The following is a 21,414-nucleotide window of genomic DNA, read 5'->3' as shown; positions in this document are numbered from 1 at the left end:
ATCCCAAATGTTCAATAAACTTACATTATTTAATAATACAGAATGGATTCCTTTGTCCAAAAGAAAGAGACCCTTCTAGGATATTTTTTAAATTATTTATTTATTTTAATTTTTTTTTTTTTTAATTTGACCAAAGAGACAGAGAGAAAGAGCAAAAGAAATGTGAGAAAGCAAGCCACCAGGATTGGGACTTAAACCACTGTCGACTGTGTGGGAGTCGAGCACCTTAACCTCCATACCACCTGCCAGACCGGGATATTTTTATTTTTAAAAGAAATTAAAGAAGTCAATGCCTAATTCCTAGAAAGGACACTGCATGTTGGTTTGGGAACATGAAGATGTTTGAAACAAAAAGGGTGCCGTTGGGAGTTCTGCCAACAGTTACTCTTCCGTTATGTAAAGCCAGCCCTTGGTTCCAGAGCAGCCAGATTTTCTTTAAGATCTTGTAATCTAGTCATCTCCTTCAGATGATATTTATTCAGTTTATTATGACCTTGGTATTTAATTCGGAAGCTTTAATGATCCTCTGAGGAACTAGAATTGCAAAAAGGATTGAATCTCATATGGTATTCATATCCAAACTTCTTTTAAAAACTAGCCCTTCACATCTGTTTTCACCTCTATGCATATGAAAAAGCCAGAAAATCTATTTATATAATACATTATGTTAAAGAAAAATTATTCATGACACTTGTTGAAGATGGTGAGGAACACTCCATTCAAGAAGGACCACTGCGATGGGGCTTTTGCAGTAGGGGGAGAGCCTTCTCAGGCTCAGCTTCACATACAATAAGGACGAATAGGGATTCATAGCCAAGAAGCAGAGTGGGTGGTTTGTGGACAGAAAATGAGTAAGAGGAAACATCAAAGCCAGGGGGATTCTTGCTAGACTGACTCAACAGGATACTTGGTGGGGGCAGGTGAATACTAGGAAAACCGAACTGTTTTTCTCTTTGCATTCTCTCAATACTCAGTATTTCACATCTGCCCCCAGATGTGGCTTCTTTTCCCCCCACACTGACCAGTTCTGACATCAGTTCAATTCTGACACCTACTGGAGTTAATGCCCATAGGTTAAGGGCTCAGTCCTACGAAACTGTCCTCCACCTCAGATGCCAATCACAATCAGGATGTCCACAACATCTGTCCAATTTGGCCCCACATCACAATTTAACTTTTTCTTGGGTTAAAGTATTTGCTAGAGTGCTAGAGTTTAGAGAACTTAGAAAAGTACCTTACTTACTATTACTCATTTATTATAAAATGATGTAACTCAGGAACAGCCAGATGCAAGAAATGTCCAGAGACGGGCATGGAGGAAGAGTGTGGAGTACCCAGGCCCTCAGGGCATACCACCCTCCACATGTTCAGCAACATGGAAGCATCTAGAACCCCATAGTTCAGGGGTTTTTATAGAGGCTTCATCATGACTCAGACACCACCATCTGCAATCCTTTATTTCTAGGTCTAACTCTGCCCTGCATATCCAGAACATTCTTAAACACTCACAGTCCTACAGATTTTTTGTTCTCTCCCATCTTCTCGCTTCAGCCTTGAGGGTTCCCAAGCTGTTCTAAGAACTTGGGAGTAGGTGTGAGGGAAGGGCGGGCTCAAGTAAAAACTCCCGCCAGAAGCAGGAGCAGAAGCCTGTCAAGGGGGAGAGGAGTGTTTACAGAGAGGAAGTGGCTGGGAGAGTATTTCTGGACTTGACCTCATCTGAAACCTCATGTGTGCTCCGGTCACACCCTCTCTTTGAAGCTTCCAAAGAATAAAACACTGCTAGCTTCTGTTTATGGGAGTGGGACAGTGAGCAAAATGGTGACCTCCCCACCATCTGGAATAAGCCTAAAATCATTACAGACAGGGTCATCTTGCCTCCTAGCTTGAACAGGGGCGTCAGTATGGGTCTTGGAGGAAAGCACAAGTCTGCCTGGAGTTGTCAGCGCGTTAGTTTGATTTGCCTCTTCGCCTGAGCTCGGAGTGATGTTTTATCAACCTCTCTTTTGTCTTGTGCTGACTTCAGGAAGGAGGCATTCACGGAAGCCCGGGGCGCCAGAAGAGGAGTTAAAAAAGTCATGGTTATTGTGACCGATGGAGAGTCCCATGACAACCACCAACTGAACAAGGTCATCCAGGACTGTGAAGAGGAGAACATCCAGCGATTTTCCATAGCAGTAAGTACATTGCTAAAGACGGTTTTCAGACCCTCATGTGGAAGGAAGAGCTGCGTGTGCATTGTGGTAGTTTTATGGAAGTTGCGTAAGCAAGATTAGAAAGGAAAAGCTTCTATTTAAAGGTAGATTTGCGAGGGCAGATGGGTACAGCTCTCTTCTGTTTCCTCAGTACCCAGCACAGTGCCAGGCCAGACACTCGACAATCAGTGAAAGAAAGAGAGGAAGAAAATAGGAGAGAAGAAATGAGGAAGAAGGAAAAAGAAAACATAAGAGGAAGGAAAAGAAGGTGAGGAAAAGAGAGAGAGAGACATAGGGAGGGGAAGGAGAAGGAAGAGAGAGGTGGGAAGGTGGAAAGGAAGATGGAGGGAAACAGGAAAGGGAGGGTAGGAAAGAGGGAAGGATAGAGTGAAAGAAGAAGAAAAGAAATAGAAGAATAAAAAAAAGAAACTGAAGGCAATCTGTCAATACATTGCCTGATCATCAAAAATATTTGTCTGCATTTGGGAGGCTGGATCAGAACATGACTCACGATAACTGTAAAAAGTCAACAGTGCTATTTCTGCGCCCATAGCCCTTGGGCAGTCTACCCAGGGACTGATGATGTTTAGGTTATGACATTTTCCAGAGGCGAGGCATAGAAAGGTATAAGAGGATGGACAGAGAACACGCATTTAGAGCCAGATAGACCTTTGTTCTAATTCTGTCCTTGTTATGTAATGGCTCTGTGACAAGCAGACAAATGACTTAATACTCAGCTTCAGCTTCTTTCTCTGTAAGATAGGCTAATGTTTTCCTCTCTCTTTCTCTCTCTCTTTCTCTCTCTTTCTCTCTTTCTCTCCCAGAGAATAAGTCTGTGAAATTTAAAAACATCTAGCACAGTTAGCAAGCTAGGAACTCTAAGCATTATTTTTCAAATGGGCCCTTGAATTGGCAGCCATGAAATAAAAGCACAGTGTTTTGGAGCTAGATGTATCTTAGAAATAAAGTATGTGGGCCCCCCCCCCTTGCTCAGCAACCTTCAGAGAATCTCTCACATACCAGAATCAGCAGCTGTGTCAAGTCTTTTTTTAAGTCCTCTGCTCTCAATTCCATAATATGTGGTTTCACCCTGAGGACAGCCAAGTCTTCTCCTTCTAACTTAATTTTTATAAAAACAAATCAGGTGGACCAGCAGATGGCATAATGGTTACATCACTGGACTTCCATGTCATCCATCACAGTTTGAGTCCCAGACCCGGAGGCTTAAAACTCACGTGGGGCGCATGTGCGTGTGTGTCCAAAGTCCAGAGAAGATGATGGTGGAGAAGGGACTGCAGCATGGGCCATCCCTCCCCCCTACCCCGTGGGGAGTGATTTCTTGCTTTCTATCTCTCTGTCTTTCTCTAAAAAAAAAAAAAAAAAAAAAAAAAGAAAGAAAGAAATCAGAGGGAAAATTCTGAACATGATGGAGATGTGTTTTGGCAGGGAAATAATGCCTAAAAACATTATTAATGATACAAATTCCCTGTGATGAAACTGTGAACATTGTTCTATTCATTCAGATTTAGTAAGGATCCTGAACTGGTTTTGAGTTCTTCATTTCATGCTTTCTTTTTTTCTGGCAGGGTGTTAGATGTTACTTGCAGAGGCCATTTTATATTCAGATTCTAATTTTGGTTGGTAACAGTTGTGAGGTGTGTAGCACCAGAGTACTGAAATTAAAATCAGCGATGTTGGAAAGGGCCTTAGAATTTCATTTGTTTTTCACACAAAAGACACTGTGCAATATGTAAATTAATTGTACGCTTGACACATTTGCCTCAAGGAAGTTTTGATGTGAATGTCTATTTCATGTAAACATATATTAGCAGAATACCAGAAACTTGGGCTTGACATGTTTGTATTGAAGAAAAGAGGAGAAATTTAGAAATGTTGTTTCTTAATCCCTTGTATCTATAGTAAATGTTTCTATGACCTACTACCTAGCCCCTTTGGTGAAGGATCAAAATCTATTTATCTCTAGTTTCAGTTTTATTCTGTGACACAAAATAGTTTGAAACTGTGTACAAGTCACATTCATTCCTTGACTTTCTTTGCTCTTACATTTTCTTCTAAATATATATTCTGATATTGTGTTTATACATTTTACTTTTATTCTTTAAGTATGTCATTTGGACATTTTTCCAGTTGAATTATATTCACTCAGATCTGTGTTGTCATATCTACGGCTAAATGTCTGATGGCATTCATATCCCAGCTAAGAACCTCAGTCATGCATGATCCTAAAATGATTACTTTTTTATATGCATTTTAAATTGCACCAATTTATAAATGAAATGGAAGTTAATTCCAATAGTGAATCTAGAATATGCAAAATAGGAACCAAGGAGGAAAGACAGTCATTTTTCAGCCCAAGATACCATATAATCTATTGGATAAATTGTACAAAGCAGTGGGATCTCAGAAGGCTTCATGTGATGCATAATTTGTGTGAATCTAAAAGAAATCCATTGGTAGCAAAAACAACAGCGTGCTCAGAGAGGGATACCACCTATGTAATGATTCCTATGGAGCATGGAGACTCTCTCTCCTGCTTTTTCCAGGCTTATGCTGGGCATGCATGTCCTAAATGTGGTGAGATAAGCAATTGTAAGAGCATCTTAATCTTGTGTTGAAGTACGAGAGAGGATTTATTCAGTTTAGTAAGAGCAGTGACCACTGAGTCTCCCTTCCCTGTCTGACCATTCTCTACTATCTTTTCCATGAATCTCTTCTCCTACCTCTTAGCTAAAGTGGAGAAAAGTGCCAGTGGGTCTCCGGTTGTTGACAGTTCCCTGAGGTTTGGCACTTGTTTTTCGGCAAAGACATGGAAGCTGAATATTTGTTCTCTGGTGCAATCTGTAAGCTCCTGGTGTTGCCTTTCTACCTAAAAGTGTGGCCATCCCAGTGGAATTATAAGTACAAAAGAAGTCAGAAAGCTACCCAAATGGTGTATAGATTACCTGAGATTAGATCCAGTTTTCTTTAACAGCATGCTTCCTCAAAGCAGTTCAAAGCTCTTCACAGAGATTAGCACATGTAATGGTGAAAGAGCTAAGAAAAAAGAAGCAAGGCACCAAGTGACCTGCTGGTTCCTAGCACTCAGAAGCGACAGGTTAATTTGAAGTCTTCTAGTGTCAAGAAGTGTAGTATTTCCTCTGGGCTAGTTCCTGATGTTTCCCAGGGAAAGGGATAAGGATATTATTCAAGCTTGGGGAAAAAAAAGAGTAAATCCACCACCACCTTCCTTCTCTCCAGGAAGGAACATTAGAAAACTGCTGCAAGTCTGCCTGACTAGAGGGTGTATGATTCATTTTCTCACATTAAGTGAAGCTGCTTCAGGAATCAAGGACAAAAGGCTAAATATTTTTGGGGGGGAGAGATTTTTTTTTTGCACTCGCCAGACAGACAGAGAGAGACAGGGAGACAGAAAGCAAGAAATCACCCCCAGGGGGGGATGGCCACGCCGCAATCCCTTCTCATCCATTCTCCTCTCAGGATCTTGGGCAAGCACGCACATGCGCCCAGCATGAGTTTAAGCCACCGGGTCCAGGACTCGAACTGCTGTCAACTATGTGGGAGTCCAGTGACACAGCCATAACACTAACTGTCCCAAAAGGCTAAATATTTATGAAACAGGAATCATGAACAAAAACAAACAATAACAAAAAACAACTATCTATCTATCTATCTCTCTATATATACACATACATATATCATAATATCACCATACCACCACACACCAATATAATTGTTAAAACTAGAACAAGTGAACACAGAAAAAAAACTAAAAATATCAAGTGTTGACAAAAATGCAGATCAACTAGGTTGCACATACATTGCTGATAGGAGTGGAAAAATAGCCAAATGGAACAATTAGTCTGGAAAGAAGTGTGGCAGTTTCTTATAAAGTATAATATTCCGTAATATATATGACCCAGAAGTCCCACTTCTAGATAGAAATCTATATGTCCAGACAAGAACCTATGTGCAGATATTTATAGCACCTTTATTTACATTTTGAATCTAAATGTTCTCAATGAATAACCACGGTGCATCAATACTGACTCCTACTCAGACATAAAAGGGACTGAACTACTGATACGACACGCAGCAACATGGATGACCCTCAAAATTATTATATAAAGTAGAAGAAGCCACACACACAAAGCTTCATAAAATTTGACTCATTATGACATTTTGGTACAACAGCTATTGGGTTGTTGGAAAAGTCGTGCATATTTTTCTATGCAGACTTGACAACCCAATAGAAAGAGAAAATAGACTAGGAGTTGTCAGGGGTGATAGAGAAGGGGGAGGGGTTGGCTATGAAGGCGTAAGAGGGTATTTGGGGGGAGTGATAGAGATGTCTGCACCTCAATGTGACATCCGTATTGGTTTGTTTTAACTCATAGATTTAGGAGCCAATAGATGGCATAGCAGTTAAATTGCTGGACCTCCAAAAAGCCAACTGTGGTTCAAGTCCTGGGTCCGGTGACTTGAAAATCATGTGGAGTGCCTGTGCGTGTGTGCCCAAGATCCTGAGAGGGAAATGAAGGGGGAAGGGATTGTGGCATGGTCATCTCCCCTGGGTGGTGGTGGTGGGGGGTGATCTCTCACTTTCCCTCACTGTCTCTGTCTCTCTCTCTCTTTCTCTGGCAAGTGCACACACCCTACGGCAAGAACCTCTTAAACAAAACAAACAAAACCTCATAGATTTATACAAGGGTACTTCAAAAACCTTATAGAAAACTGAATTAAGGTACAACTGCCTTTTGTTGGAAACAATTTTGAAATCCATGCATACTTTCTTCATAATACACATTTTTCATGAATGTTTTTATGGCTCCTCATGCATCTAAAATATCTAAAAAGGGTGAATTATATAATTTGTATATGTTTGAGAAAACTTGCTCGGACATCTAAGTAATTGTAATTAACTTTAACAGGTAATGCCTACCTCTTCCTCCTGTCTATAAAAAAGAACACACCTGTCTTCAGCATTTTGTTTTAAACAAGAATGTCCCAATTGCTTATTATTTAGATTGTCAGTTTAGATTACTACTTAGTTCAATATCTATTTTAAAATTGCATGTGTTAGACTGTCCCTTGTTAAGGTTTTCAGGAAGAGCTGCCCAATCAGCAGCAAATGGTGATGTCACCATCTGGAATAACATCAGAGACATCAGAAGCTATGACGGTACTTTTGAACTGTCAGGTCTCAAAGATACAGTGTTAATAAACGGCGACACCAGGATGCCAGGGGAAAAATGTTCACACACTTACATGATTGTCCTTTATATTTTCCTGTACCAATTACAGTGCTTATATAATATTGGGTTGTCGAGAAAGCGATGAGGTATTTTTTTCTATGCAAATATGCATCATGACTTTTGTGACGACCCAGTAGTTAATATGAGGAGATCTACATGTTCTGAAAATTACTCTCCCACGAATACAAAAGTACATTAACACTGCATTATGCTAAGGTACTCCTCACTGTCTCATATAGCATTTCACTGAAAAATGTTTGTGATCCTTATTTAGCACGTAGAATTTAAAATATACTCTTGTCATTTTTGTTATGTCTTAGATTCTTGGCAGCTATAACCGAGGAAATTTAAGCGCTGAAAAATTTGTGGAGGAAATAAAATCAATTGCAAGTACACCCACTGAAAAGCATTTCTTCAATGTTTCGGATGAATTGGCTCTTGTCACAATTGTTAAAGCTCTGGGAGAAAGAATATTTGCCCTGGAAGGTATGGCTGTTTCTCTCTATATGTTCTCTCTATATTCAAACGCAATGCCATGGGCTTTTGATACTTATTCTTAGCACATCACTACCACAACTTCGCTGTGTACAAGGGTCAGCCTGGAGCAATGCTCTTTTATATAAGTCTGCTGTTGACGTGGCTATTTCACATTATACTGTGTCTGCTGGAAGCTCTTTTGTCTCAGAAGTATATGTCTTCCATAAATGAGAAAGAGAGAGAGAGAGAGAACCCTCAAAATGGTCTTGATGTTGTGATCCACCCCCAGCCTTCAGCTGGTCCCAGATCATAGACACACATTCTGTGTATCAGAAAGGTCTCCCTACCTGAACTGGAAATCCTCACCTATGGTGTAGACTTGCAGAGGGTCAATTTTTACTGCTGCACCACCATCTGATTTGGGAGGCTCTCTCTGTAAGGCCATGACAGTGCTGATATAAGAGCCAATGAAGGGGACCAGCAGTTGGCATAATGGCTATGTCGCCGGACTCCCATGTAGTCGACCTTGGTTTGGGTCCTGAACCTGGTGGCTTAAACTCAGACCGGGCGCATGTCTATGCATGCCCAATATCCAGGAGGAGAATGGAAGAGAAGGAATTGCGGCATGGCCATCTGCCCGGGGGGGTGATTTCTCACTTTCTTTCTCTCTCTCTCTCTCTCTCTCTCTCTCTCTCTCTCTGTCTGTCTTTCTGGCAAGCACATGAAACCTATAGCAAAAAACTCTCCACACACTAAATAAATAAATGAATGATGAATGAATGAATGAGCCAATGTAGACAGAGGTCAATGTGGACCTACAAGAACAAAAATGTCTCCATTTGTTTTATTCTTTTTATGACATAGAATAAGGATTAATACTTGCTCAAGTTTTGGGTCTTTAGTTTCTTTATTTTGGGTTTCTATTAGAGCGTTCTTATCTAATAACTTTTTTTGTTCACTTATTTTCTCCATAGTTTGCTCCTTGCTCTTTTTAAGGGGCTTCACGGCACCCTACCTCAAGGCTCATGGTGGTGGAATTTTCATTTGCTATCTTAGTCCTAGTCATGATACTTTGTAGATTTTCCCGTGAGATTTTAGTGGTGACTGGCTGCTGAGGATGATAAGTATGGTATTCCCTTCTCCACGTTATTGTTACTTCTGCATCTTAAAAATAGAAGTTTCAAAGCACTATCTTGGGCCAGCCCCATTGCGCAGCAGTTAAGTGCTGTGTAGAGGGAACTGGAATCCACATGGCTGACTCTGGTTTGAAACAAAATATGCTAGGCACATGCACGTGTGTCTAGAATCCTGACGGGATGGAGAAATGGAAGAAAAAAGGATTGCGGTGTGACCAGGCCCCACTAGGGGAGTGCTTTTTGTTTCTCTTTTTTTTTTTTCTTTCTCTCTCATGCTCATACCTGTACTCAAAGAGTACTTTCTCATTCTCCCTGATGACCTGATAATAGGAAACAAGTAAAATGGGAAAGAGGTATTACTGAAAAAAAAAGGTGAACTATTTTGATCAAGCATCAAGAGGCTAAGAAAATGAACAGAAGTGACTAACAATATTAAAATGTATAGAAAAGAAAATAATTTTGAATATTTTTCACACTTTGAATGACTCATGGTAATACTTCCTGTTTTGCAACTCAATGCAGACACATATGTACCTGTAAAAATAAAACAAAATTTCACAAAATGATTCTTATTAAATGTAGCGTAGTATGATAGTTTCTTATCTGTTCCATTTTACACTCTTCTGTGAAAGAGTACTGTTTGTACCCATGTCTATCACGTAGCAAGTTTAAGTTTTATTTCATAAATGAGAGAGCATGAGTGTGCATGTGAATGACAGAGTGCACTGCATGTACCCAGCATGTTTTCAGGTTGACTTGGGGTATGACCCTGCAGTCAGCCACGTGGTTTCCAGCACTGCAGCTCAGTGTACTGTCCCCTGCACCACAGGCTGGCCTACTTAGCAAGTCTGATTTGGGGATGAGGGGAATCTACAACCCAGCCAGACTGACTTTCTCTGGCTGTCCTCTGCCCTTGCTCTTTTTTCCCCTGTGCCTTGAGAAATTTGACACTCGAATTGTTTATCAGTCTGAAATTGCAGCAGCTTCTGAAGAACTCAGCTGTCCTGCCGTCTGTGTGAGGTCATTTTTATGTATTTTTGGTCTCTCAACAGCTATCGTGGTGTCATTAACCATCAGGCCAGATCGTGAGCTTGGCTGGCCTTAAGGAAAATGTACGAGGTCTTCCAAGTCATTGTACATGTCTAACCTTTTAATAACAGGGGCCAAGATATGATAGAAACAATCTGTAAAGATAATTTGAAAGAAAAAATGTTTAGTTATGTTAGATAGTTAAATGTAATACAGTGTTATTTTGCAAACTTATTTTAGGTAGGCAAGTAAATATAACCTAATATTGGCAGAAATGAGGCCCGTATCAGCTGCAGGAAAGAGGAGGCTAAATTTGCCTAAAGAGACAGTTTTAGATGGTTTCTCACCTAATTTGACCATGGTTTAAAAGTTACACTTGCGGGGGTGGGGAACAAGTGGCGTAGTGGTTCCGGTGCTGGACTCCCATGTATCCAACCATGGCTTGAGTCCCAGACCTAGTGGCTTGAAACTCATGCTAGGTGTTTGTGCGTGCGTGCTCAAGATCCCTAGAGGAGTATGGAGGAGGTGAGATTGCAGCATGGCCATCCCCACTATGGGGTGATTTCTCACTTTCTGCTTCTCTGTCTCTCTGACAAGCACATGTGCCCTACAGCAAAAATCTAAAAAAAAAAGTGCCTAAACATCCCAAGAAAGTTATTATATTTATAAACAAAAGTTTTTTTTTAAAAATAAGAGACATCACAGATTAACAATGTCTTTCACATCTTTGTTGTTGCTGTTTCAAAGCTGAACAAAAGCAGTGCATTGTCTAGATAATTTCTGGTTTTTCATCATGCAATCTAAAAAGACTTTATCCCCTTATTGCTTGAGAAATCTATCTATTTCCTGTCAGTATTTATCTTTAGATGATAAATAGTTGTACTTATGAAAGTCCTATGGAATTTGCCACCTAGTGAGGAAAGCATGCCAAGGACTTGCCTAAAAGGATTTTTAAAATGGTCTAATGTTTCTCTTTCTCATCAGACCTTGGGAGAAATGCTGACACGCCTAACCAGAGGCCGTGCAGTGGTTAGAGAGGTTAGACCAACACCCATGAACAGTCCAGGGAGGAACTGACAGCAAGCAGCTCGGGACACACAAGGGCTCTGGCCAGGATGCCAGTGCAGCTGGCAGAAGGTCGCATAGTTCACTTCTCTCCGTTCTCAGCTGACGGCAGGACAGCACCACAAGCATTGGCAACATGCAGGTCTCTGCAGCTGCATTCTTATGACTGTTCTTGCAAAGAGAAGTGAGAAAGCATCCTCACACATTGTAGACGCACAACACATGTTTAAAGTGCATGTCAGGGGCCAACATATGGTGTAGTGGTTAAGGTGCTCAGTCCTACATGGCCAATTTTGTGATTCAAGTCCCAAACCTGGTGGCTTGAAAAACATAACAGGTGCATGTGTGTGTGTCTAAAATCCTGAGAGGAGAATGGAGGAAAAGAAATTGCAGAGTGGCTATACTTCCTGGGGGAGGATTTCTCACTTCCCCTCTCTCTCAACCTCTCTCCAGTGAGTCACACACCTTATAGCAACTATATATATATATATATATAAATATATTAAAGTGCATGTTAAGGGACGAGGTGGTGGTGTAATGGTCAAGGCACTCAACTCCCACATGGCCAACCACAGTTAGAGTCTGGGATTGGCGACTTGAAACTCACGCTGGGCACAAGTGCATGCGTCCCTAAAATCCCAAGAGGAGAATGGAGAAGAAGAGATTGCAACCTGCTCATTCCTACTGGGGTGTGTGGAGGGGTGATTCTCACTTTCTCTGTCTCTGTCTTTCTCTGTGTCTCTGGTGAACATGCATGTCCTATAGCAGAATTCTCTTTTAAAAAAAATGCATGTCAATCCCCTAAATTAGAGACCAGTTTCTATGAGAGATGAAAATGATACAGTCTAATTCTTGATTGATTGATTGACTCATCTAATCTAATCCTATAAAAAAGCAATTACTAATGTATTTGTTTACAATTTTCTGCTACTAAATATCTAGTAAATTAGTTTTATTTCACAAATTTGATTATTTTCATGCCTCAGTGAAAGGTCAGGCTGACTTTCTCAAAATTATGTGCTAATTTTAACTTATCTCTGAGGTCTAATAAATCAGTAACTCCATACTGGAGGAAAATAAATCAACATTCCTTCCATTCCCTCTGGAAATTGTGGCTTTGTATTTATGAATATTTTGAGAAGAACTTGAAAGTAGCACACGTCCATAAAATTCTCTGGATTATTTTGCCTTGTACTAAAGTACTTTAAAGAGTGTATAGAATCCTTTAAAAATATGGGGTTGAGTGGCAGGTGGCCTGGAGCCCTTTGAAGAAGTACCTCCTGATCTGTGAGTTGATACCCGCACAATGACAGCAAATGCTAACTGGAATCCCTAAACCATTTATCAAACATGGGATTCTGAGAGAATCTATGACCCAAAATGTGAGTAGACTGGTGGCGTGCACCAATCTCTTTAATTCTGTGAATGAAATGTTTCAGCCCTGTAACACACTGAATGAGTTGAGCCTAAAGTCTCAGCGGGGTTTCCAGGGCATGAGGATGAGAACAAGGTTTCTGACTATGGCATTTTCCAGCTTGAACCAGGTGACTTCAAAGCACCATAGGGAGCTGCAAGCAGGTTTCAGGGTAATAACGGACATTTCTCAACTCCTGCAGCAACATGGGGAAGCTGAAGAGCGAGGTTCTGGCTCTTCCTCTATCCTCCTGTGTCTTCTTCCCTGCTCTACCTAGGACTGCTGGGTTCAGAATTGTGGCTGATAGTGCCCCAAGGCATTATAAGTTGTGCGTGGAGAGAACACGGTCTCTACCAGGTCTCTACGTCCTGCAAGTCAGCAGTGCACTAAAACACGCCATTCGTTGTTTACTGTGCTGTTTTCTCATGTTTCAGCTACAGCCGACCAGTCAGCAGCTTCGTTTGAAATGGAAATGTCTCAGACGGGATTCAGTGCTCATTACTCACAGGTACAACAACCACCTGGTTCAAAAAGAACTCTCTTTCTGTAAGATTTCCTCCCACAAAACCAAGACCCAGCCATCGGCATTACTCATGCAACTTGCAGTTCAAGGCCGGAGCAGTTTGGCAGGCCATCGTGAGGTTTTCTAATTCTGTTTTCAAAATGGCATTTGACAAGTGCCTTAGTAAGACACCTGGGTGTTGAACACCGCTCACTACATCATGCTGAAAATTGTGAATCAGATAGTTTGAGTTCTACCTTTTGTAATTATGCAACTAGATAAATGAAATACCTCATTTACTATGTGTGTTAAAGAGATGGAGTGCATCTTTTTCTCAGTGGAAGGTATTCAAGGGTCTTGCAAAAGTTCCATGTTTAAGACCTAGGGCTTTTGGCACCCAGAATAAATCAGAAGGCAAGATTATAAAATATATATGTAGTTGATGAAAGAAAAGACATAATTTTTGTAAAAAAAAAAATAACATTTCACTGTGCAATTGTACTGTAGAACCTTGGGCAGTTGCTTACTAGTCCTCAGTTTCCTCTTCTGTGAAATGGGGATGGAGGGACCAGCAATTGGCATAATGGTTACGTCGCTGGACTCCCATGTAGTCGACTGTGGTTCGAGTCCCAGACCCAGTGGCTTAAACTCAAGCTGGGCGTGTGTGCGTGCGTGCCCAAGATCCTGAGAGGAGAATGGAGGAGAAGGGATCATGGCATGGCCATCCTCCTGGGGGGTGATTTCTTGCTTTCTGTTTCTCTGTCTCTCTCTGTCTCTCTGGTGAGTGCACGCACCCTATAGCAAAAACCCCTCCCAAAAAAAAGAAATGGGAATGGTCATAATGACACTTAGTTCAGTGGGTTATTGTGAGGATGATATGAGCTACATTGTGAGGGTTGTATGCAAAGCACTTTGAACAGGGCCCATCCCATTGTTAATGTTATTTAAGCTTGCTCTTTCTATTTTGACGAAATGTGATTGTTTTGTCTATCTGCATGCAAGGACTGGGTCATGCTTGGAGCAGTCGGAGCCTATGATTGGAATGGAACGGTCGTCATGCAGAAGGCTGATCAAATTATTATTCCCGAGAACACCACCTTTAAAGTTGAGTCTACCACGAAGAATGAACCTCTTGCTTCTTACTTAGGTAAAGTGTGGATGTAATTAATAGAAAGGTTTTTTTTTCATTTTTGTCATTATTAGCTTATATTTCTTTTTTTAAATTATTTTATTTAATCTTGTTGTCATTATTTTTACTTTTTTTGAAATTGACCAGAGAGACAGAGAGAGAAGGAAAGTGAGAGAGCCAGCTACCAGGACTTGAACTGCAGTCACCCATGTGGGAGTCCAGCCCTTAATCATCATGCCACCTGCTGGCCTCTGTTGGCTTATATTTCTATGGGCTCCCCTTCACATAGTAAGATCACTGAGAAGAATTACGTATTTTTCAGGACCCAGGAACGGTTTCAGATTTCTGAGTTCCCTTAATAGCAGAAACATGGAGCTTGTTCTCCCTCAGTACAGCTGTCTAGTACTGAAATGATTTAGGTTGATACTTGTACTTCCTGAGGTCTCCCTGTGTCTGTTATCCTCTTTACTTTCAAGAAGAGCTATGGACCTGGTGAACAGAAATTGAGGGTAGAAAAAGAAGCCTTGCCTTCATCTGTATCCTAAAGACTAGACACACATATTCTCTTAAATCTTCTCGACTCTTAGTTTCTTTCTATAGCTCTTAATTTTTTGTGGGGGATGGGGAGGAATTAAGTTGTTCTGTCGTATAGTTTCTTCTTTAATAGCTCTATTCACAGTCACAAAAATATTGACCTTAAACTCAGTCATGGAACATCATCTCGTTTCTTAACACTTGCCAGGAGTAAGAAGGTGTGTGTCCGCTACCACCTTATTTGGAATCTGTACCAGACTGGAAGCCGTCAAAGGGATGCCAGGAGACTCTTCCATCCCTGGAAGATTCCACAATCAGTTGGGTGGACTTAGGATGGAAAGGACCCTCAGGTTATGGTTTCCCAGCTCTTGCTCAACATAAATTATGGGGCTTTTCTTTGCCCCAGGCTTCGTTCTTGGCACTAGGGATGCAGTGGTAAAGAAAACAAATACCTTGGCCTTGAAGCGTTCACATTTTAGCCAGTTAGCATTCCTCCCTGGGATCTTTCTGTCCTGAAGCCAAGTCGTTTTTCTCTCTGTGTTCTAGTTTCTTTCCGTTTTATAAGCAAGGTGCCAGGTCTCTACTGGCACCTCCAGACATCTCCTTATTCGAATAGAGAATGGATTTGGGCATGGCCATCCCCCTCTGAGGGGTGATTTCTCACTTTCCTTCTTTCTGTCTCTCTCGATAGTAAGTGCACATGCCCTGGAGCAAAAACATTAAATAAATAAATAAATAAGATAAAATTAAAGCTGTAGAGGCAGCAGGACTTAAGGTTTTTAAATGACTACAAATATACTAGTAAGCAGGAGATACAGTATGACTTCTAAAACCTGTAAAACACACGGAACTATTTTATGAAATTCTAGCCTTCTTTTTCATAGGAGTCTATTATGTTCCACCCTGGTCAGGCAAGGGCTAGAGTGTTCCTTTGTGCTAAGCGTCACACACTACAAAGAGAAAACGGCACACGAGGATGTCCGTAAGCAATTAACCAGGGAATACAGATCTGGAAACAATTCCCTGCTCCTCTGCCTTCAAAAATTTGAAGAATTGAAAACAGCGTACTTTGCATGTCTTTGGAAGATCGTGGTGTAAAATACAGGGACTGGGCTTAAAATTCCTACCAAGCTTTAGCATTAAAAGAGCCCTTCCCTTCGAGGACATACAGTCAAACATCTCATTTCCAAATTAAGAAACCGAGGGCTAGAACACTTGCGTCGCAGCTACCCATGCAGGTCTGCAACTCCCGTCGGTGTCTCTGGTGTCGTAAACCACTGTTGGTTTCACCATACCAAAAGGCCTGAATCTGGGTTGACCAAGAGAGCACTCCACAAGTGCTGAGTACCTGAAACGTGCCTCGCATTGAGTTACAAACTGAGAATAAGAACATAAATAAGGTGCATCTATTCATGCATTGCTGGCACTTACTTCTTTACAACGAGCAACAGTCATGAAACAACAGTCTCCACCAGCGTGGTACGTGCCATGACGGAATATCTACCAAGAGGGCAGGAGGTTGGATTAGGTCTCTTCTAAAAGTTCCTCCTACTTTAAGGTTTTGTGAGTCTTGGGACCAGCAGTTAGCATAATGGCTATGTCGCTGGACTCCCACGTAGTCAACCGCGGTTCACGTCCCGGACCCGGTGGCTTAAAACTCACGCTGGGTGCGTGTGCGTGCGTACCCAAAATCCCGAGAGGAGAATGGAGGAGAAGGGATTGCGGTGTGGCCATCCCCCCCCGGGGGGTGATTTCTCGCTTTCTGTCTCTCTGTCTCTCTGTCTGTCTGGCGAGCGCATGCACTCTATAGCAAAAAAACTCTTAAAAAATATTTTATGAGTCTGCTTTATGTAAACTACCTTGGAATCAAGACCTGGTTTAACCTGAAACTTCTTTGAATCCTAGATAGAACAATTATAGAACATTTGCTCTCATATATTTGGTCATTGGGACATATTTTTCTGTTTTTCTATGCAAAAATGTGTCACGACTTTTTCGAAGACTCAGTATAAAGAATGGAGCATAAATGAGTGTAACTCCTTACCAAGACATTTGACGATGTGTTTATAAAGCCATAAAAATGGTCCCACCACATTGACCTAGAAACTAAACTTCTGAGCATCTTACCTAAGAAAAAAATCAAATCTCTACATGTCTTAGTCCATTACTGATTGCTTACAGAAATGCCTGAGGCTGGGTGACTTACAAGAAGAGAAGTTTATTGACTCCCAATTCCGTTCCTTAGGAAGTCCAAAGGCATGTGGTTGGCATTAGCTAACTACAACACAGCCACAGAGGCAGAGAAGATGGCAGGTACATCTAGAGCCGAGGAGCAAGCTGTGAGCAGCTCTTTTTTATAACAGCTCACTCTCAGGAGAACTATCCTCTTCTCAAAAGAGTTAGAACTCAGTCTCTCACAAGATAGCATTACTAGGGCCAGCAGGTGGCATGGTGGTTAAGGCCTCTGTACTACCACATGGCTGACTGAGGTTCAAGACCTGGACCTGGTGGCTTGCTTTCTCACTTCCCCTCTCTCTCTCTCTCTTGCTTTGTCCCTTTCTGGTCAAAATTAAATAAATAAATAAAGCTAAATAAAATGATTTTTAAAAATAAACAAAAAATAAGATAGCATTACTATCAATACTTTCATAAGGCTAGAACCTTCTTAAGCTGATTTCTATAATCTATTACTGCCCACTAGGTCTTACCACCTCCCAAGACCATTGCATTGGGGACCAAATTCCAAAACATGAACTTTTGGGAGACAAAACATTATCCAAACCATGACACCAAGTTAACAGTGATTTCCACTGTATTATTGTACTATTGTTATGTGTGATATTAAGGAAAATGGTATCCTAATGTTCAAAAATATGGAAATAGTTAAGTAAATCATAAGTCCACTTAGTGGAACATTATATGTCCATGAGAATAAAAATGAAGGGTCAGTAGGTGGAGAAGTGGTTAAGATGCTGGACTCCCCTATGGCCAATGGCAGTTCGAGTCCCAGACCTGGTGGCTTGAAAATCATGCCATGCAATGCACATGCCTACCCAAAATCCTAAGAGAATAGAGAATGGATTTGGGCATGGCCATCCCCCTCTGAGGGGTGATTTCTCACTTTCTTTCTTTCTGTCTCTCTCTAGTAAATGCACATGCCCTGGGGCAAAAACATTAAATAAATAAATAAGATAAAATTAAGCTTCTGATCCTATGATACTAAAGATCTGAAGTGATTACAGCACCGAATGTGTAATGAGAAATGACTCTGGGTCATACAGACTTGAGTTTGTTTTCTGACTCTGCACCTGGCTGTGGCCCTATGTGAATTACTTTACCCCTCAAAGCCTCAATTTGGTTATCTCTAAAATGGAAGTAATTAGACTGTATATATTATTGGGGTTGTTACAAAGATTAAATAATGACTGTAAAGTGCTCAGTATTTTGCTAACAGATACTTAAAAGACGTCTATTACTTTATTGTTATATAATGTTATATGATAAGTAGTCCTTTGATTGGTGTTATAGTAGGCTGAATAATTACCCCACAGACATGCCCACGTCCTAATCCCTAGACCCGTGAATATATTACCTTCAATGGCAAAGGGGACTCTGCTGATGTGATTAAGATAAGGATCTTGAAATACAAAGATTATCCTGAGGTATCTGGCTGGGTCTGATGTAATCAAGCTTCCTTCACATAAGAGAACCCCTCCTGAATGTAGTCAAAGGAGACAGAACTATGGATGATGGCCAGAAGGTGCAATGTTACTGGCTTTAAAGACAGAGGAGGATCAGGAGCCAAGGAATGTAGGTCATCTCTAGAAACTACAAAAGGCAAAGAATGGATTCTCCCTTGTAGCCTACAGAAAGGGACAGCCCTGCCAACGTCATGATTTTCAGCTTAGAAGACCCATGACAAACTTCTAACTAACAAAATTGCAAGATAATAAATTTGCAATCTGTTAAACCACCACATTTGTGGTGCTTTGTTATAGCAGCAGTAGAAAAGTAAATATATTATGTTATATATAATTATAATAGCTTCATTAACACTATCACTAATCAGCACTGAGTATTTACAAAATACGTACATTGTATGAAGTCCACAAAGATGTGTGTGACATTGTCTCTACTCTTAGGTAGTTCATACAGTTTAATTAATAATACTATAGTATTTTTAGTCTTCTGAGTTATTCTTATGTGATGGCATTTCTTAAAAATAAACAAACTTTTGGGGTCAGCAGGTAGCGCCATGGTTAGGGGCACTGGACTTCCACACGGCCCACCATGGTTCGAATCCTAGACCTGGTAGCTTGCTTTCTCACTGTCTCTCTCTCTTGCTATCTCTCTCTCTCTCTCGCTCTGTGTCCCTCTCTGATCAAATTAAGATAAGTGAATAAATAAAGTAAAAATAAATAAATAAATGTTTAAGAATATAAATCTGTTACTATCTAAGAGTTGGGGTTAATGTTTGTTTAAAGCAAGCTTAGGGAATTCAAGACTTAAAGATAGCACTGTAAGAGACCAAAATTAAAAGAACCTTAATTCCTGACCACAGTATTTATAAAATATGACTCATTTCTGCCCAGCAAAGGAAATTTTGACATGTTGTCTACAGTGTGTTGAGATGGATTTTTTTTTCTTTTCTGTTTCAGAAATCACTTCATTAACTTAGTCACAAATTAGGGTGTAAGACGGTTGCCAATAAAAAGTCTAATATATGTAAGATTCCATTCAAAATAGAAAAAAGCACCTAGGAAAGAAGGGGGGTTAATATAATCGGCTTTCTCCCAGATATTACTGTAAATCTGAAATGAATTTCTTTTTTTTTTTTTTTTTGGAGAGGTTTTAGCCTTAGGGTGTGTGTACTCACAGAAGAGAGAGACAGAGGCAGTGAGAAGGAAAGTGAGAAATCTCACCCCCACCCCTGGGGGTGGACGGGGATAGCCACACCACAATCCCTTTTCTTCCAGTCTCTTCCTGAGATCTTGGGCACATATACACACAAGAGCCTGGTGTGAGTTTTAAGCCACCATGCCTTGAACCACAGTTGGCTATGTGGGAGTCCAGCGGCATAACCACTACACCATCTGCTACCCCTGAAATAAGGCTTTTAAAATATTTCCTAGTGTGGTTCACATATTAAGAAAACATCTACTGCACTATCCTGAAATCAATGTGGATTGCAAATTATAAAGCTATGAAAAATCTTATGGAGGAAGAAAAGTAAAAGGTAGATACTCTCTAAAGTCTTCTGTTCATACACCAATTGACAATGAGCGGGAAGAAGTAGGAACCAAAGCTGTTGAATGTCTTTCTCAGGATACAGTCGCCACCCGTCTCTCTGTAACTCAGTAAATGCCTACGCCAGTATGTGGTTAGCAGGTGGGTTTGACAGTGAGAAGAACTAAAATGGTGTGTCCTGCCTCCTCCTCCCTTGGTTTGAGGATTTTTAATCATGCCAGACAGATTCCAACAGGAAAGGAAAACATACAGGCAAAGGCATGGAACACAAATCATGCCGCTTTCCAGTTCCCTCGCCAGACTCTTGCACTTTTTCCAAGTGAATAGTGAGAACAGACAGGTTTTATTCTTCATACATGCATGCAAAAAACTGTGCCTTCCATTTTTCCTCTCTCTTCCACCTATGCTTTTCTTTTCCAGGGGACAATATTGAGCTTAAATATCTATAATTACTTTCCTTTCATTGAAATTAGGCTTTTCTTGGCTCTCTTTTCCTTTTCTTCTTTGTTGTCTTTAGACACCTGAGTCTTGGTGAGTTACTGTCTCTGAGAATTTCAGCTAGTGCTTTTAGTGATTGACTGCAAATGATCAAAGCAACAAACTAAATAATTAAATAAACCTGAGCCTCAAATGAAGCTTACAGTTCATTTTTAAAAGGCCATTTTATTAATTTGCATATATAGCTCTGAAAATCACAAAAATGAATAATTATCAACTAGTACTAATAATTTATTTCACACCACTTCCTTCTTTAGAGTTCTTAGTAGAGTGGCATGAAATAAAACAGCCCGTGTTTTTACCTTCTTCTTTTCTATTTCATGTACGTATAAAGACAACCCTAAAGTTTTTATTGTTAAAGCTATATTGTGGTCAGTAATATAAAAACACAACATGTAACAGGTTTAAAACGACTCTTTTCCAGTCTATTCCATGTAATAATTTTTAAAACCTAAAAACATGAAGAAATGAGAATGTGAGGGAAATGCTCATAAAGGACGGTATGTCTGAGAAATTGTATTCCTTTAGCACTTGTCAGAATAAACGTATTTTTGTCCAGAAACCTCTGTATCTTTTTGAAGTTTTGGAAGAAAATGGCACTCTTACCTTATAGTAAAATGTTTGGTAAGTTGGTAGTAATCATCTTACTCTCAGTAAGAAATGCTGTTGAGTTGTATTTTGAAAAATAATCTGCCTTCTGCTCCACTGAGGAACAGCTATAGTCATTAGAATATTTTTCTTTTTGTACAGTTAAGTCTGCATGCGATAATTTTTGTCATTTATTTACCTGTTTTTTGAGACACAACAAATCAATCTAGTAATTATAATAATCAACTGCCTTAATGATACAATTCAGAGCCTTATAGTCTATGGCAATCTAGTCACTTGTCCCAGAAAAAAAAAAAAACCCAAAGTCAC

At 40.4% G+C, this 21,414-nt stretch overlaps 1 protein-coding gene across 3 annotated transcripts in view; it reads left to right on the top strand.

The window, feature by feature from the left end:
• Positions 1-21,414, top strand: part of ITGA1 (integrin subunit alpha 1) — a 209,285-nt gene that overhangs the window by 102,014 nt on the left and 85,857 nt on the right. For all 3 annotated transcript variants that reach the window (XM_014588003.2, XM_006149026.3, XM_006149027.3), the window contains exons 8-11: positions 2,024-2,174; positions 7,786-7,951; positions 13,021-13,094; positions 14,091-14,235. In XM_014588003.2, coding sequence (XP_014443489.1) covers positions 2,024-2,174; positions 7,786-7,951; positions 13,021-13,094; positions 14,091-14,235 — 536 coding nt within the window. The remainder of the gene's footprint in view (positions 1-2,023; positions 2,175-7,785; positions 7,952-13,020; positions 13,095-14,090; positions 14,236-21,414) is intronic.

This window comes from Tupaia chinensis, unplaced genomic scaffold, assembly GCF_000334495.1.
Source record: "Tupaia chinensis unplaced genomic scaffold, TupChi_1.0 Scaffold000251_1, whole genome shotgun sequence".
NCBI classification, from domain to species: Eukaryota; Metazoa; Chordata; class Mammalia; order Scandentia; family Tupaiidae; genus Tupaia; species Tupaia belangeri.
This window is presented reverse-complemented; position numbering and strand designations above follow the sequence as displayed.